Genomic DNA, 15,446 nt, shown 5'->3' on the forward strand with positions numbered 1-15,446 from the left:
TTTTTTGTGAAGCATTCTGGGTAGGGAATTATAGCAAAGATGGCGGCGACCTCAGCAGGACGCGTTTTGACACTTTGCAGACAGTTTCAAATCTCTTTTAGGATTTCTACATCGTTAGCCGCCCAACCGTCTGCTCTCACTTTGACCAAATCTCAGTCTTATCCTTATAGGTAAGAATCTAATACCGAATAGAACCGTAACGTTAGTTCGTTAGCTTCAGAACCCTAGTAACTAACCTTTCATAATCATGGCACAGAGAAATAATTAAATGGCGACTGGCGAGGATGCTGCTGAATAGATTTACCATTCAGTACCTGAATCTGCTTTGTTCTCCTCTTTGTTAGGTTAACGTTTCCACTTTTGAGCTCAAATTGGCACTGTCATGTGGGCCTTGTTGGACAGTGTCGGCCTCTGCACACTACCATCAGCAGAAGAGGACTTGAGGAGTTTTTCGACATACCTGAAAACTGGGGGGAAACAACAGTGAAGTCAGGTAAGACTTTTTGCTAGTATATCGACAGATCACCACAGCAACGTTTTTTTAATGATTTCCTTCTAAGGGACTGGTAAGTAGCTGAGTAACATTTATTATTTTAATGATTTAATTGTAGGAGCACCATGGACTGCCAAGCAACTAAGGACAAAAAGTAATGAAGACTTACATAAGCTCTGGCAAGTAGTAAAGGTTGACATTGAATGAAGACCACTGACCTCCAGAATGAATGTCCATAAACTAAATGGTGAAAATCTTGTTTTCACTGTTCTCACAGGTATGTGCTCTTGAAAGAGAAGAACATGCTGCTTACCATTGAGCAGGAGTCCAAAAGGCAAAGAATTCAGATGCCAAGTCCAGAGCGCCTAAAGAAGGTAAATATGACATAGACCTATGTTTTCTGACCAGGTTCATTAATATTGAACATTGAGATATTCCTAGTAGAGCACATTCATTTAGTGACCGTCTACACCAGTCCACACACACAAATTGAGACAACCCTTATCTCTTCAGATCGAAAGGTCCATGAAGAGACTAGACACAGTGGTGAAGGAGAGAGAAGACGCCCTCCGCCTGCTTCAGACAGGCCAGGAGAGAGCAAGACCCGGGGCCTGGAGAAAGGACGTCTTTGGACGGGTCTACTGGTACGGAGCTTCCATACACAATACACCACTATGATACATAGAAGTATCTCCTTCCACAATAACCAAATGTTGCTTTTACCTTACTGGCCTTATTTCCCATTCAATTTGTAAGCAAATGTTCAAAATGTAGCATGTTAGCCTGGCCTAGATTGAGTGAAGTGTTGTTGAACCGTCTTTGGAAAACTATCGGGGGAGAGGAATTACCTGTTCGAAGCAAACAAAGGCAGTTTCCTTAAAATATTCATATTCAAATGGTAAGATTGATTGTCATTGCTAACTCTGATCTTAAATGTTTTTCTAGGTACCGGTTTAGAGAGCATGCGCTTCCTTGGTACATGAACAAGAGATACAAACGCAAACGTTTCTACACACCCTTATTTGTCACCCCCCACATAAGGTAAGGAACATCGTTCATGCATTAGTTTATAACTGTACAATATGAGTACCTCCAAGCAGAGCACTTAACCATATCACATCTTGCATAACACCTTCACAAGGGCAAATGCAATCATCTGTTGTCACAAGTTGTCTTTCTTTTTTCCAGGCTTCGTCTAGAGAAACACCTCCGTGCTAAGACCAGATTACAGAACAAAGAGAGAGAAAAACAAACCGCACTCCAGGAGAAGTTTCCCCAAATGAAGGCCCAGTCATCATGAGACCTTCATTGACCAAGAAACATCATTCTCCTGCAATTCACATTGGAGCATGTGACTGTATCCCCTGTCTTTTTGCATAAACATGTCTGTCATCAGCTTTTATGTAATGTACTTTTTCATGTTGGTAAACTGGCATTTGTCTTCCTCTGTATCATGATGCCTTGATTATGGTTATTCCTATTAAAGTGATGTACACACACTGTTTGTGTCATATTTTAAACCACAGAATTCAAAATATGTCCTTGAACATAACTAAAATTATTTAAGTCAAAAGATTGCTCCAACAATAAATTGTAGGTAAATAAATATTCTGATATACCAGCAATTGTCACTGCAGGTATTCTGAACATTATTGTCTATGGTGAACAGGATTGTTTTCAACATTTTTGGACTGCTCAGACAAGTGTGGCAAAAACGAATTATGAAAGTGAACATTGTCTAACATCAAAGTTTGAGGTGTACACCTTCAACGCTTGTTATCGACATTACGCCAAGACAGATCTTGAACTTCCGTTCCAGGAATGGTCAATGGTGAAACCGCTATAAGCCAGTGATATAGAAACATATTAGAATAGGTATGTTATGGATTTCTTATGAATATAATTGAATGTATAAAATGTATTTAACAGGGACAAATAACCAGCTGGCTTTGTGATGTCACAAATGTAGCTGATGATGTAATAAAAATACATTTAAATGTGTGTGTAACACGGTAGTCCATTTGATCTGGAAATAATGACCACAACTAAATCAAATAAAAGTTTATTTGTCACGTGCACCGAATACAACAGGTGTAGACCTTACAGTGAAATGCTTACTTACAGGCTCTAACCAACAGTGCAAAAAAGGTATTAGGTGAACAATAGGTAAGTGAAGAAATAAAAACAACAGTGAAAAATAACAGTAGCGAGGCTATATACAGGCACTGGTTAGTTGGGCTGATTGAGGTAGTATGTACATGTAGATATGGTTAAAGTGACTATGCATATATGATAAACAGAGAGTTTACCCTCTGTAGTGCCTTGCGGTCGGAGGCCAAGCAATTGCCGTACCAGGCAGTGATGCAACCAGTCATTATGCTCTCGATGTTGCAGCTATAGAACCTTTTGAGGATCTGAGGACCCATGCCAAATCTTTTTAGTTTCCTGAGGAGGAATAGGCTTTTTCGTGCCCTCTTCACGACTGTCTTGGTGTGTTTGGACCATTCTAGTTTGTTGGTGATGTGGACACCAAGGAACTTGAAGCTCACAACCAGCTCCACTACAGCCCCATCGATGAGAATGGGGGCGTGCTCGGTCCTCCTTTTCCTGTAGTCCACAATCATCAACTTAGTCTTGGTTACGTTGAGGGATAGGTTGTTATTCTGCCACCACCCGGCCAGGTCTCTGACCTCCTCCCTATAGGCTGTCCCGTTGTTGTCGGTGATCAGGCCTACCACTGTTGTGTTGTCTGCAAACTTAATGATAGTATTGGAGTCGTGCCTGGCCATGCAGTCGTAAGTGAACAGGGAGTAAAGGAGGGGACTGAGCACGCACCCCTGAGGGGCTCCAGTGTTGAGGATCAGCGTTGTGGATGTGTTGCTACCTACCCTCAACACCTGGGGGTGGCCTGTCAGGAAGTCCAAGATCCAGTTGCAGAGGGAGGTGTTTAGTCCCAGGATCCTTAGCTTAGTGATGAGCTTTGAGGGTACTATGGTGTTGAACGCTGAGCTGTAGTCAATGAATAGCATTCTCACATAGGTGTTCCTTTTGTCCAGGTGGGAAAGGGCGGTGTGGAGTACAATAGAGATTGCATCATCTGTGGATCTGTTTGGGCGGTATGCAAATTGGAGTGGGTCTAGGTTTCTGGGATAATGGTGTTGATGTGAGCCATTACCAGCCTTTCAAAGCACTTCATGGCTATGGACGTGAGTGCTACGGGTCTGTAGTCATTTAGGCAGGTTGCCTTCATGTTCTTGGTCACAGGGACTATGGTGGTCTGCTTGAAACATGTTGGTATTACAGACTCAATCAGGGACATGTCGAAAATGTCAGTGAAGACATCTGCCAGTTGGTCAGCACATGCCCGGAGCACACGTCCTGGTAATCCATCTGGGCTGCAGCCTTGTGAATGTTGACCTGTTTAAAGGTCTTACTCACGTTGGTTACGGAGAGCGTGATCACACAGTTGTCCGGAACAGCTGATGCTCTCATGCATGCCTCAGTGTTGCTTGCCTCGAAGCGAGCATAGAAGTGATTTAGCTCGTCTGCTAGGCTCGTGTCACTGGGCAGCTCGCGGCTGTGCTTCCCTTTGTAGTCCGTAATAGTTTGCAAGCCCTTCCACATAAGACCAGCGTCGGAGCCGGTGTTGTACTATTCAATTTTAGCCCTGTATTGACGCTTTGCCTGTTTGATGGTTCATCTGAGGTCATAGCAGGATTTCTTATAAGCTTCCAGGTTAGAGTCCCGCACCTTGAAAGCTGCAGCTCTACCCTTTAGCTCAGTGCAAATGTTGCCTGTAATCCATGGCTTCTGGTTGGGGTATGTGCATACAGTCACTGTGGGGACGAGGTCCTCGATGCACTTATTGATAAAGCCAGTGGCTGATGTGGTGTACTCCTCAATGCCATCGGAAGAATCCCGGAACATGTTCCAGTCTGTGATAGCAAAGCAGTCCTGTAGTTTAGCATCTGCTTCACCTGACCAGAACTACTGATGAAAAAGGAAAACAATAAGGTATGGAATAATGTATTTGAATGCTATTATTTATATAGTTGTTATTTCTATAGCCCTGCAGCTTCTTTTGAAGGAGATAGGCAAGGGATATTTTGCTTTGGTTTTGCTTTGGTTAATATTTAAAGTGAACGAAAACATGATCATGCTAACTGAAAAGTGGGCCACATGCATATTAGTCAAATAGTAGGCATAGGCCTACAACTTCTACATTTGGATTTGGGTCTACTTCATTTTTTCCATAAGGATTTGATTCTTGGCTTCTGATTTGGGGTGACGTATGCATTTACGTTTTAGTCATTAAGCAGACACTCTTATCCAGAGCAACTTACAATTAGTGCATTCATCTTAAGATAGCTAGGCGAGACAACAACACATCACAAAAGTACATTTTCCCTCAACAAGGTAATGTTATTTATCAGCAAAGTCAGTGCTAGAAGGAAAAGACAAGGGCCTTTTGGGGGGGAGAGGGGGGTGTCGGGGTGCCTTGAGAGTTGTTTACTATCCAAAGAGTTAGGGTTTCAGACGTTTTTTGGAAGATGGGCAGGGACTACTCTGTCCTGACTTTAGGGGGAAGCTTGTTCCACCACTGCTGTCATCCTTACCTCCAAGCATTTATTCAAGCTAGGTAATCTTTGGATGCCGACAGCAGTCACACCATTTTAAGACATAGCTTGGATTGTAGCCTACAAAAGCCTATTCCTGCTCTTTTCCCACAATCCATCAAACACATTTTGATTTGAATGTCATTGAGAAAACAGAGAACTGTCAAAGATTTTTTTTCTCACAAACATCCTTTCTGAATTTAAAAGTAATCCTTGACGTACTCATCTTGTTTTTCAAAAGTATCTGTAGTCTGATTACAATATTTTTGCTGGTAACGTAACCGATTACAGTTAACGTTTTTTTGTAATCCGTTATTTCCCAACCCTGCCCATGTACCATAGGAGGCGTGCATGTGCTTTGCAGACATACAGTACCTAGGTTCTAGACTGGCATATTTGGGCCAAAAAACATTAGATCCTGGTGAAAGCAGAGATTACAAAAGGCTCTATATCAGGGTTTCCCAAACTATGTCTACACTCATAAGGTGTATTTTTATTTTTATTTTATTTTATTAATCTTTATTTAACCAGGTAGGCTAGTTGAGAACAAGTTCTCATTTACAACTGCGACCTGGCCAAGATAAAGCAAAGCAGTGCGACAAAAACAACAACACAGAGTTACACATGGAATAAACAAGCGTACAGTCAATAACACAATAGAAAAAAAAGAGCCTATATACAGTGTGTGCAAATGGCATGAGGAGGTTTTTTTGCAATTCGTTCCAGGTGTATTGCTGCCACCTACTGTACGGGATCGTAAAAAATACCACAAAAAATACCACAAAAACTAAATATGTTTTGGATTAACAAATGAATACTAATTACCAAAAACAAAAACACTAACCAAATTCATGCAACTACCCTGAATTTCAAACGAAAGCAAAAAACGATACTATTCAGAGCCTGTTCTTTGTGATGGAAGTTTGGTGGTGGTGTGTTTCAATGCTAAACAGCATGAGAAGACACTCAAACTCAAGCAGGTATATAAACTTGTTGATAGTAGCATGCTGGATCAAACTGCACGACAGTGGGTGATGGGAGTTATTACAGGAGTTCCAGAAATGATTAACATGAAAGAAATAAAGGACCACTTTAAGGGAGGCAAAGCGCCTCCAGATGACCATTGCATTGCTATAACTCATATGTTTGGGCATGTGGCGGCAGTGTGTAAAGGCAATAGGAGAAGTGTGGGGGAAAACATCCATATGGGGAATTTGGAGACGGTCCAGTTAAAGTGCTATAACTGTGGGGGTTGCGGCATATGGGGGTTGTTCAGTGATGAAAAGACAGTTTGGAAGTGCAGCAGGTGAGGAATGAGTGAAAAATCGCGTATGCAGAGGCAGTGAAGGGCACCTAGAAGAGCAGGTATTCCAGGGCAGATCGGGATTCAGGTTTGGCGTGATGTAGTGACAGCAGCAATCAATTGCACAGAAAAATTACAATCGAAGACTAAGAAGATACAGATCATAGTGGAGGAGGCAGTGAGGTATCTTGGGATCACAGGATTGACATGGGAAATTGTACAGGATGACCTCAATAAGATTGAGAATCAGTCCAGCCAGGAATCATGTATTGGTTCATTTTCATAATGGTATTAATCCTTCAATGGAATGCCAGAAGTTTGATGGCTAATGGGTAAGAGTTCAGACAGTTTCATGAGGAGTTACCAGCCAAACCTGATATGTTATTGTCTCCAGGAGACATGGCTTAAACCTACTGTAGATTTTACAAGGTTATGTTGCAGTCCGTAGAGCTAGGGTGGCAGGGGGAGGAGGAGGGTGTGCTACCATTATGAAGCCGGGGATCCCATATAGGTGTTAAGAAGAGGGAGATAAACGGGAGTATGTAGTGGTAGAGGTGTGGTTTGGAGGGGGGAATATGGTAATAGTCAACTTTTACAACCTGTGTAAGAGAATAGAGTTGATGGCCCTTGGGAATCTAGAAAGTCAAGATAGGATAAGATACGAACGCTAAAGACGGGTCCGGGTGCGCCAACACGGGTGCGTCGGTGAACAGCGTCTTCAATTTCTTGAAGGCTCCGTCCGCCTCCGTCGACCCCCTTCAGCAGTGAGGTAATGGGAGCCGCTACCTGGCCAAAACCCCGGATAAAACTCCGGTAGTAATTGGCAAAGCCTAAAAACCGCTGCACCTCCTTTACCGTGGTTGGAGTCGGCCAATTACGCACGGCCTTAACGCGGTCACACTCCATCACCACCCCCGTGGTGGAAATGCGATAACCCAGAAAGGAGACGGCTCGTTTGGAAAACTCACACTTCTCAGCCTTAACGTATAGGTCATGCTTCAGCAGTCTACTAAGCACCTTGCGCACCAGGGACACATGCGCGGAGCGGGTGGCGGAATATATCAGAATGTCATCGATATATACAATCACGCCCTGCCCGTGCAGGTCCCTGAGAATCTCGTCAACAAAGGATTGAAAGACGGCTGGAGCATTTTTCAACCCATACGGCATGACGAGGTACTCATAATGGCCCGATGTGGTACTAAAGGCGGTTTTCCACTCGTCTCCCTTCTTGATACGCACCAGGTTATACGCGCTCCTGAGATCCAGTTTTGTGAAGAACTGCGCTCTGTGAAATGATTCCACCGCCGTAGCGATGAGAGGTAGTGGGTAACTAAACCCCACCGTAATAGCGTTTAGACCTCGGTAATCAATGCACGGACGCAGACCTCCCTCCTTTTTCTTCACAAAAAAGAAACTCGAGGAAGCGGGTGAGATGGAGGGCCGAATGTACCCCTGTCCCAGGGATTCCGTGACATATGTCTCCATAGCCGCCGTCTCCTCCTGTGACAAGGGGTACACGTGACTCCTGGGAAGCGCAGCGTTAACCTGGAGATCTATCGCACAATCCCCCTGTCGATGAGGTGGTAATTTAGTCGCCCTCTTTTTACAAAAAGCGATCGCCAAATCAGCGTATTCGGGGGGAATGCGCACGGTGGACACCTGGTCTGGACTCTCCACCGACGTGGCACCTATGGAAACTCCTAGACACCTACCTGAACACTCCTCTGACCACCCCTGGAGAACCCCCTGTTTCCACGAAATACGGGGATTGTGACCAGCCAGCCAGGGGACCCCCAGCACCACCGGAAACGCAGGCGAGTCAATAAGGAAAAAACGAATGCGTTCCTTATGATTCCCCAGCGTTACCATGTCCAGTGGCACCGTAGACTCCCTGACTAGCCCTGACCCTAATGGTCGGCTATCTAGGGAGTGCACGGGGAAAGGGGAATCTATCGGCACCCGCGGAATGCCCAGCTTAATGGCAAGTCCACGGTCCATAAAATTCCCAGCTGCGCCTGAATCGACTAGCGCCCTATGCTGGGAAGAGGGAAAAAATTTAGTAAACAAAACAGGTAAAAACACATGACCAACAGGGGGTTCTGGGTGAATCTGGTGCTGACTCACCTGAGGTAACCGAGAAGTGTTCTGCCTACCATCTCGACTCCCAGACTGGCTCCTCCGGCACCGGTCGGCCGTGTGTCCTCTCCGACCACAGCTGGTGCAAGAGGAGCCACCTCCTCCGGTGCCCCTTGGCACGGCCCCCCCTACCTCCATAGGGGTAGGGGCGGGGGTGCACGGGGGTGGAACGGGCAGGACCCTCTCCGAACGCCCGCGGGCAGCCAGCAAGTTGTCCAGTCGTATGGACATATCTAACAGTTCGTCCAGGGACAGAGCTGTGTCCCGACAGGCCAGCTCCCTGCGGACGTCCGCCCGGAGACTGCAGCGGTAGTGGTCTATGAGGGCCCTGTCGTTCCACCCCGCCCCAGCAGCCAAGGTCCTGAAGTCCAGCGCGAAGTCCTGGGCACTCCTCGTCTCCTGCCTGAGGTGGAACAGCCGTTCACCCGCCGCTCTTCCTTCCGGAGGGTGGTCGAACACGGCCCGAAAGCGGCGGGTGAACTCCGGGTAGTGGTCCCTCGCCGAGTCTGGACCGTTCCAGACCGCATTAGCCCACTCCAGAGCTCTGCCCGTCAGGCAGGAAACGAGGGCACTCACGCTCTCCTCCCCCGTGGGAGCAGGTCTGATGGTGGCCAGGTACAGCTCAAGCTGGAGCAAAAACCCCTGGCACCCAGCCGCCGCCCCATCGTACTCCCTCGGGAGCGCCAGACGAAGCGCGCCAGAGCCAGACGTCATGGGAGGCGAAGATGGCTGTATCGGGGGAGGTGGAGGTGGAGAGAGGATACCACTTCTCTCCCATCTGTCCATCCTCTCCATCATCTGGTCCATTGCCGATCCGATGCGATGGAGGACTGTCGTGTGGTGGAGTACGCGTTCCTCCATCGAGGGCAGAGGAGTGGCCGCTGCTCCCGCTGATTCCATGCCTTCTATCGTGGTGCGGGATTCTGTTAAGGCTTGGTAATTGTGGAGGAGGAATGAGGCGCAGGAAGCAGCGAACACAGGGTAGTGGTGTTTTTAATATACACTCACAAAAAACAAATGTTCCCACACACAGGGGAGAAAATACATGTGGCGTACAACAACGTCGACATGAACACAAGCCGTCACACAAGAAACAATCATTAATCCCGCACGAACAGGAGCGGGCCAGCTAAACTAAATAGCCCCTCTAATGGCTAATTGACCACAGGTGTCACAAAATAAAAAAAGGGAAAAGCAAAAGGGAATCGGTGGCAGCTAATAGGCCGGTGACGACGACCGCCGAGCGCCACCCGAGCAGGAGGGGGCGCCACCGTCGGTGGGAATCGTGACACTGAGTGAGGTTTTGAGACTGGGTATTTCTTTTTTTTCAAGTGTACTGTGATCCTGAGGCTACCATTTCTCAATAAAGTATTATGTTTATCCTTAAGCACTGATTCCTCGTCTGGTCTCTTCTCTGGACCTGGGTCCAACCTTACCATGTCACAGATTCAGTATAAACAAGCACAAGCAGTAGTAAAGAGGATTATTAGGACAGCTAAGAGAGAGTATATGTGCCAGTTCTGTGGAAACATAGGCAGGACCACTCCTGTGGGAGAGGTATGGGAGATGATTAAGAGGATGTGTGGGGTCAGACGAGATTGAGATCTCCCTGTGCTGAAAAGTGGGGCGATTGTTGCTGTGAGAGATATGGATAAGGCAGAGATGTTAGCCCAGGCATTTGTGAAGGTGCACAGCTCAAATAATCTGACAGAAGAGGTGCAGTGTTGGAGAGAGAGGGTCAAAGGAGAACATCCAGGGCTCCTGATCAGAGCGAGATGGTGGGGAATTGAATGCCCTTTTACGTTGGCTGAGATGAAGAGAGCATTAGTTAATGCTGGGGTAATATATCCTGGGAAGGATAAAATGAATTACATTATGATGGCCACATCTCAATGACACTGCAATGGGGAAAGTATTGGGCCTTTACGATAAGGTGTGGCAGGAAGGGAAGCTGCCATGAAGTTGGAAGCAGGCTGTAGTGGTGCTGATACGGAAACCAGGGAAAGACCCTACTAGTCCTTTAAGCTATAGGCCGCAGTGGAGACTGCTCAGAGGAGGAAGGGGAGGACCATACTCAGTGAAATTTCATAAAAATAAAGATTTTGAAACATTAAAAATTTAGATAAAACTTTATTAAATATATTCATATGTCACCAAATAATTGATTAAATAACACTTTTTTGCAATAAAGGTCTATAGTAACTGTAACAGCACTGTCTAGGTTAGCACCATGGTGCAGCCGGAGGACAAGCTAGCTTCCATCCTCCTCTGGCTTTATTGACTTCAATACATAACCTAGGAGGCTTGTAGGCCTCACCCCTTTCCATAGACATACATGGTAATTATGACCACTTCCGGAGGACGTCCTCTAACCAGTCAAAGCTTTTGCAGTATGAACTGACTTGTTGTCCATCCAATCATCGAATTATGATCAGAGAAGGAACATATTGAGTTGTATTGGGATTGAGCCACAGAGCATTATGGGGGTTCTTTGTGTTGAAGAACCCCTTTCATTCTTTCCCACGTGTTCTCGCATACCCCTAGAGCATCGAGCCAGCGGGGTGGTGGCACTGGAATCCTCATCTCTCCCAAGTGGACATTCTCTCTTTCTCCCCTGACCCATCTGTCTATCTCCTCATTTGAATTCCATGCTGTCACAGTTACCAGCCCTTTCAAGCTTAACATCCTTATCATTTATCGCCCTCCAGGTTCCCTTGGAGAGTTCATCAATGAGCTTGACGCCTTGATAAGTTCCTTTCCTGAGGATGGCTCACCTCTCACAGTTCTGGGTGACTTTAATCTCCCCACGTCTACCTTTGACTCATTCCTCTCTGCCTCCTTCTTTCCACTCCTCTCCTCTTTTGACCTCACCCTCTCACCTTCCCCCCCTACTCACAAGGCAGGCAATACGCTTGACCTCATCTTTACTAGATGCTGTTCTTCCACTAATCTCATTGCAACTCCCCTCCAAATCTCCGACCACTACCTTGTATCCTTTTCCCTCTTGCTCTCATCCAACACTTCTCACTCTGCCCCTACTCGGATGGTATTGCGCCGTCCCAACCTTCGCTCTCTCTCTCCCGCTACTCTCTCCTCTTCCATCCTATCATCTCTTCCCTCTGCTCAAACCTTCTCCAACCTATCTCCTGATTCTGCCTCCTCAACCCTCCTCTCCTCCCTTTCTGCATCCTTTGATTTTCTCTGTCCCCTATCCTCCAGGCCGGCTCGGTCCTCCCCTCCTGCTCCGTGGCTCGACGACTCACTACGAGCTCACAGAACAGGGCTCCGGGCAGCCGAGCGGAAATGGAGGAAAACTCGCCTCCCTGCGGACCTGGCATCCTTTCACTCCCTCCTCTCTACATTCTCCTCTTCTGTCTCTGCTGCTAAAGCCACTTTCTACCACTCTAAATTCCAAGCATCTGCCTCTAACCCTAGGAAGCTCTTTGCTACCTTCTCCTCCCTCCTGAATCCTCCTCCCCCTCCCCCCCCTCCTCCCTCTCTGCGGATGACTTCGTCAACCATTTTGAAAAGAAGGTTGACGATATCCGATCCTCGTTTGCTAAGTCAAACGACACCGCTGGTCCTGCTCACACTGCCCTACCCTGTGCTTTGACCTCTTTCTCCCCTCTCTCTCCAGATGAAATCTCGCGTCTTGTGACGGCCGGCCGCCCAACAACCTGCCCACTTGACCCTATCCCCTCCTCTCTTCTCCAGACCATTTCCGGAGACCTTCTCCCCTTCCTCACCTCGCTCATCAACTCATCCTTGACCGCTGGCTACGTCCCTTCCGTCTTCAAGAGAGCGAGAGTTGCACCCCTTCTGAAAAAACCTACACTCGATCCCTCCGATGTCAACAACTACAGACCAGTATCCCTTCTTTCTTTTCTCTCCAAAACTCTTGAACGTGCCGTCCTTGGCCAGCTCTCCTGCTATCTCTCTCAGAATGACCTTCTTGATCCTAATCAGTCAGGTTTCAAGACTGGGCATTCAACTGAGACTGCTCTTCTCTGTGTCACGGAGGCTCTCCGCACTGCTAAAGCTAACTCTCTCTCCTCTGCTCTCATCCTTCTAGACCTATCTGCTGCCTTTGATACTGTGAACCATCAGATCCTCCTCTCCACCCTCTCCGAGTTGGGCATCTCCGGCGCGGCCCACGCTTGGATTGCGTCCTACCTGACAGGTCGCTCCTACCAGGTGGCGTGGCGAGAATCTGTCTCCGCACCATGCGCTCTCACCACTGGTGTCCCCCAGGGCTCTGTTCTAGGCCCTCTCCTATTCTCGCTATACACCAAGTCACTTGGCTCTGTCATATCTTCACATGGTCTCTCCTATCATTGCTATGCAGACGACACACAATTAATCTTCTCCTTTCCCCCTTCTGATAACCAGGCGGCGAATCGCATCTCTGCATGTCTGTCAGACATATCAGTGTGGATGACAGATCACCAGCTCAAGCTAAACCTCGGCAAGACGGAGCTGCTCTTCCTCCCGGGGAAGGACTGCCCGTTCCATGATCTCGCCATCACGGTTGACAACTCCCTTGTGTCCTCCTCCCAGAGTGCTAAGAACCTTGGCGTGATCCTGGACAACACCCTGTCATTCTCCACTAACATCAAGGCGGTGACCCGATCCTGTAGGTTCATGCTCTACAACATTCGCAGAGTACGACCCTGCCTCACACAGGAAGCGGCGCAGGTCCTAATCCAGGCACTTGTCATCTCCCGTCTGGATTACTGCAACTCGCTGTTGGCTGGGCTCCCTGCCTGTGCCATTAAACCCCTACAACTCATCCAGAACGCCGCAGCCCGTCTGGTGTTCAACCTTCCCAAGTTCTCTCACGTCACCCCGCTCCTCCGCTTTCTCCACTGGCTTCCAGTTGAAGCTCGCATCCGCTACAAGACCATGGTGATTGCCTACGGAGCTGTGAGGGGAACGGCACCTCCATACCTTCAGGCTCTGATCAGGCCCTACACCCAAACAAGGGCACTGCGTTCATCCACCTCTGGCCTGCTGGCCCCCCTACCTCTGAGGAAGCACAGTTCCCGCTCAGCCCAGTCAAAACTGTTCGCTGCTGTGGCACCCCAATGGTGGAACAAGCTCCCTCACGACGCCAGGACAGCGGAGTCAGTCACCACCTTCCGGAGACACCTGAAACCCCACCTCTTTAAGGAATACCTAGGATAGGATAAAGTAATCCTTCTAACCCCCCCCCCCCCTTAAAAGATTTAGATGCACTATTGTAAAGTGGTTGTTCCACTGGATATCATAAGGTGAATGCACCAATTTGTAAGTCGCTCTGGATAAGAGCATCTGCTAAATGACTTAAATGTAATGTAAATGTAATTTTCTGGGGTACACGGAAAAGGTGCAAATTAAAAGCGAGGGTCGACATCTGCCTGAGATCAGTTTCATGAAGAAGGATGAAAAGGTGAAGGCATTCAATACCACCTGGTATCAAAAGTATAGCTGGTTAACAGGGAGCCTTTCATCAAGCCGCCTGTATTGCGGCCTTGCATGCGTTTTTGGGCATGCAAGAATTTGCTTTTAGAGGACATGAGGAGATGGAAAGTTCCGCCGACAAGGGCAACTACAAGGAGCTTCTAGAGGTAATTGCACGTTATGATGCTTTACTTGCTGAACATATCGAACTTTGACTTTATGAATTTTGAGATGTCTGAGTTTAAGTTCATAGAGAAACTCGTTGTCCAAACCTACGGTGGCGCAGCTGTAATGGAATGTATCTGCTATTTGTATTTACAGCTAAGTCCCTCTCCTGTTCCCTGATTAAGAGGTGATGACTACTCCACTCCACTACCTTTGTCAACTTTCTCCTGACATGAACTGAAGCCACGTCTCATGTGAGCACTCATCCACTGGCACATTGAATGTTTCCCCTCCAGGCACTGTGAGAACCCCTATACATTTTCTCTCATTCCTGTATGTAGAGTCAATCAGATACACAATCACATTATTACACATCAATGATTTTACTCCTTGCTTGGACTAACTCACTCTTAGCTCTTTTGTCTAACTATGTAGTGTTTTGTGTTATTGTTTTTTGTCTTCCCAGTCAAATCCTGTCCTGCACTGGTCAAGTCTCTGAACACCTAAACTCATGCCTCATACCCTCATTCAATCACTGCTGTGATCCCTTTCCCACACGGTGTAAGTAGCCCTCTCATTCCCATTCTCCATAATATTGTACTATAAATGTATTTATTAAATGCTTTAGGTTAAAATAATTAGTCTTTGACGATTTCTCCGTGCGTTACGTGCCTATACCGTGGGTCTTCCATCCTCCTCAATTGTTCAAGTCACCAGCCTCCGCTGATAGGCCGATAGCGTTTACATATCATGTATGTAAACTTATGGAAAGGATGATAATGGAAAGGCTGACTTACTTTCTGGAGAGTAGAGGACTAATGTCACCAGATCAAAGTGGGTTCAGGAAAGGCAGGGGAACGATGGAACCTGTACTGTGCCTTGAGTCAGTCATACGGAAGGCACAGGCAAATAAAGAGGTGGTGGTAGCCATTTTCTTTGATGTAGAGAAGGCTTATGATATGATGTGGAAGGAAGGAAGGCCTACTTATCAAGCTGGATAACATGGGGGTTGAAGGAATGGTTTTTAACTGGATAAAGGATTTTATTTTTGGGCGATGAATAACTGAGGGTGGGGAGCTCTGTATCAGAAAGCTACGAGGTAGATAATGAGAAGTGAAGTGAAGTGTCATTAGTCCTTTGTTGTTTTCTATTCTGTTTGACGATGTATTCTCTCATGTGAGACCTGATATTGGGGGGTCATTGTTTGCGGACGACGGGGCACTGTGGAAGAGAGGTAGAAATATTACCCATACAGCCAGAAAATGTCAAGAAGTGATTAGTGAAGTTGAGC

General features: G+C 46.9%; 1 protein-coding gene across 1 annotated transcript; it reads left to right on the top strand.

Annotated features, from left to right (window-relative positions):
* Window positions 1-4: 4 nt before the first annotated feature.
* Window positions 5-1,992, top strand: mrpl47 (mitochondrial ribosomal protein L47). The gene is made up of 7 exons (XM_014215787.2): window positions 5-170; window positions 345-493; window positions 612-672; window positions 771-867; window positions 1,007-1,137; window positions 1,439-1,534; window positions 1,682-1,992. The coding sequence occupies exons 1-7, from the start codon at window positions 40-42 to the stop codon at window positions 1,791-1,793; spliced, it is 777 nt and encodes a 258-aa protein (XP_014071262.1). The 5' UTR covers window positions 5-39; the 3' UTR covers window positions 1,794-1,992.
* The last annotated feature ends 13,454 nt before the right edge of the window (window positions 1,993-15,446 follow it).

The sequence above is a fragment of the Salmo salar genome, chromosome 10, assembly GCF_965601325.2.
Source record: "Salmo salar chromosome 10, fSalSal1, whole genome shotgun sequence".
Taxonomy (NCBI): Eukaryota; Metazoa; Chordata; class Actinopteri; order Salmoniformes; family Salmonidae; genus Salmo; species Salmo salar.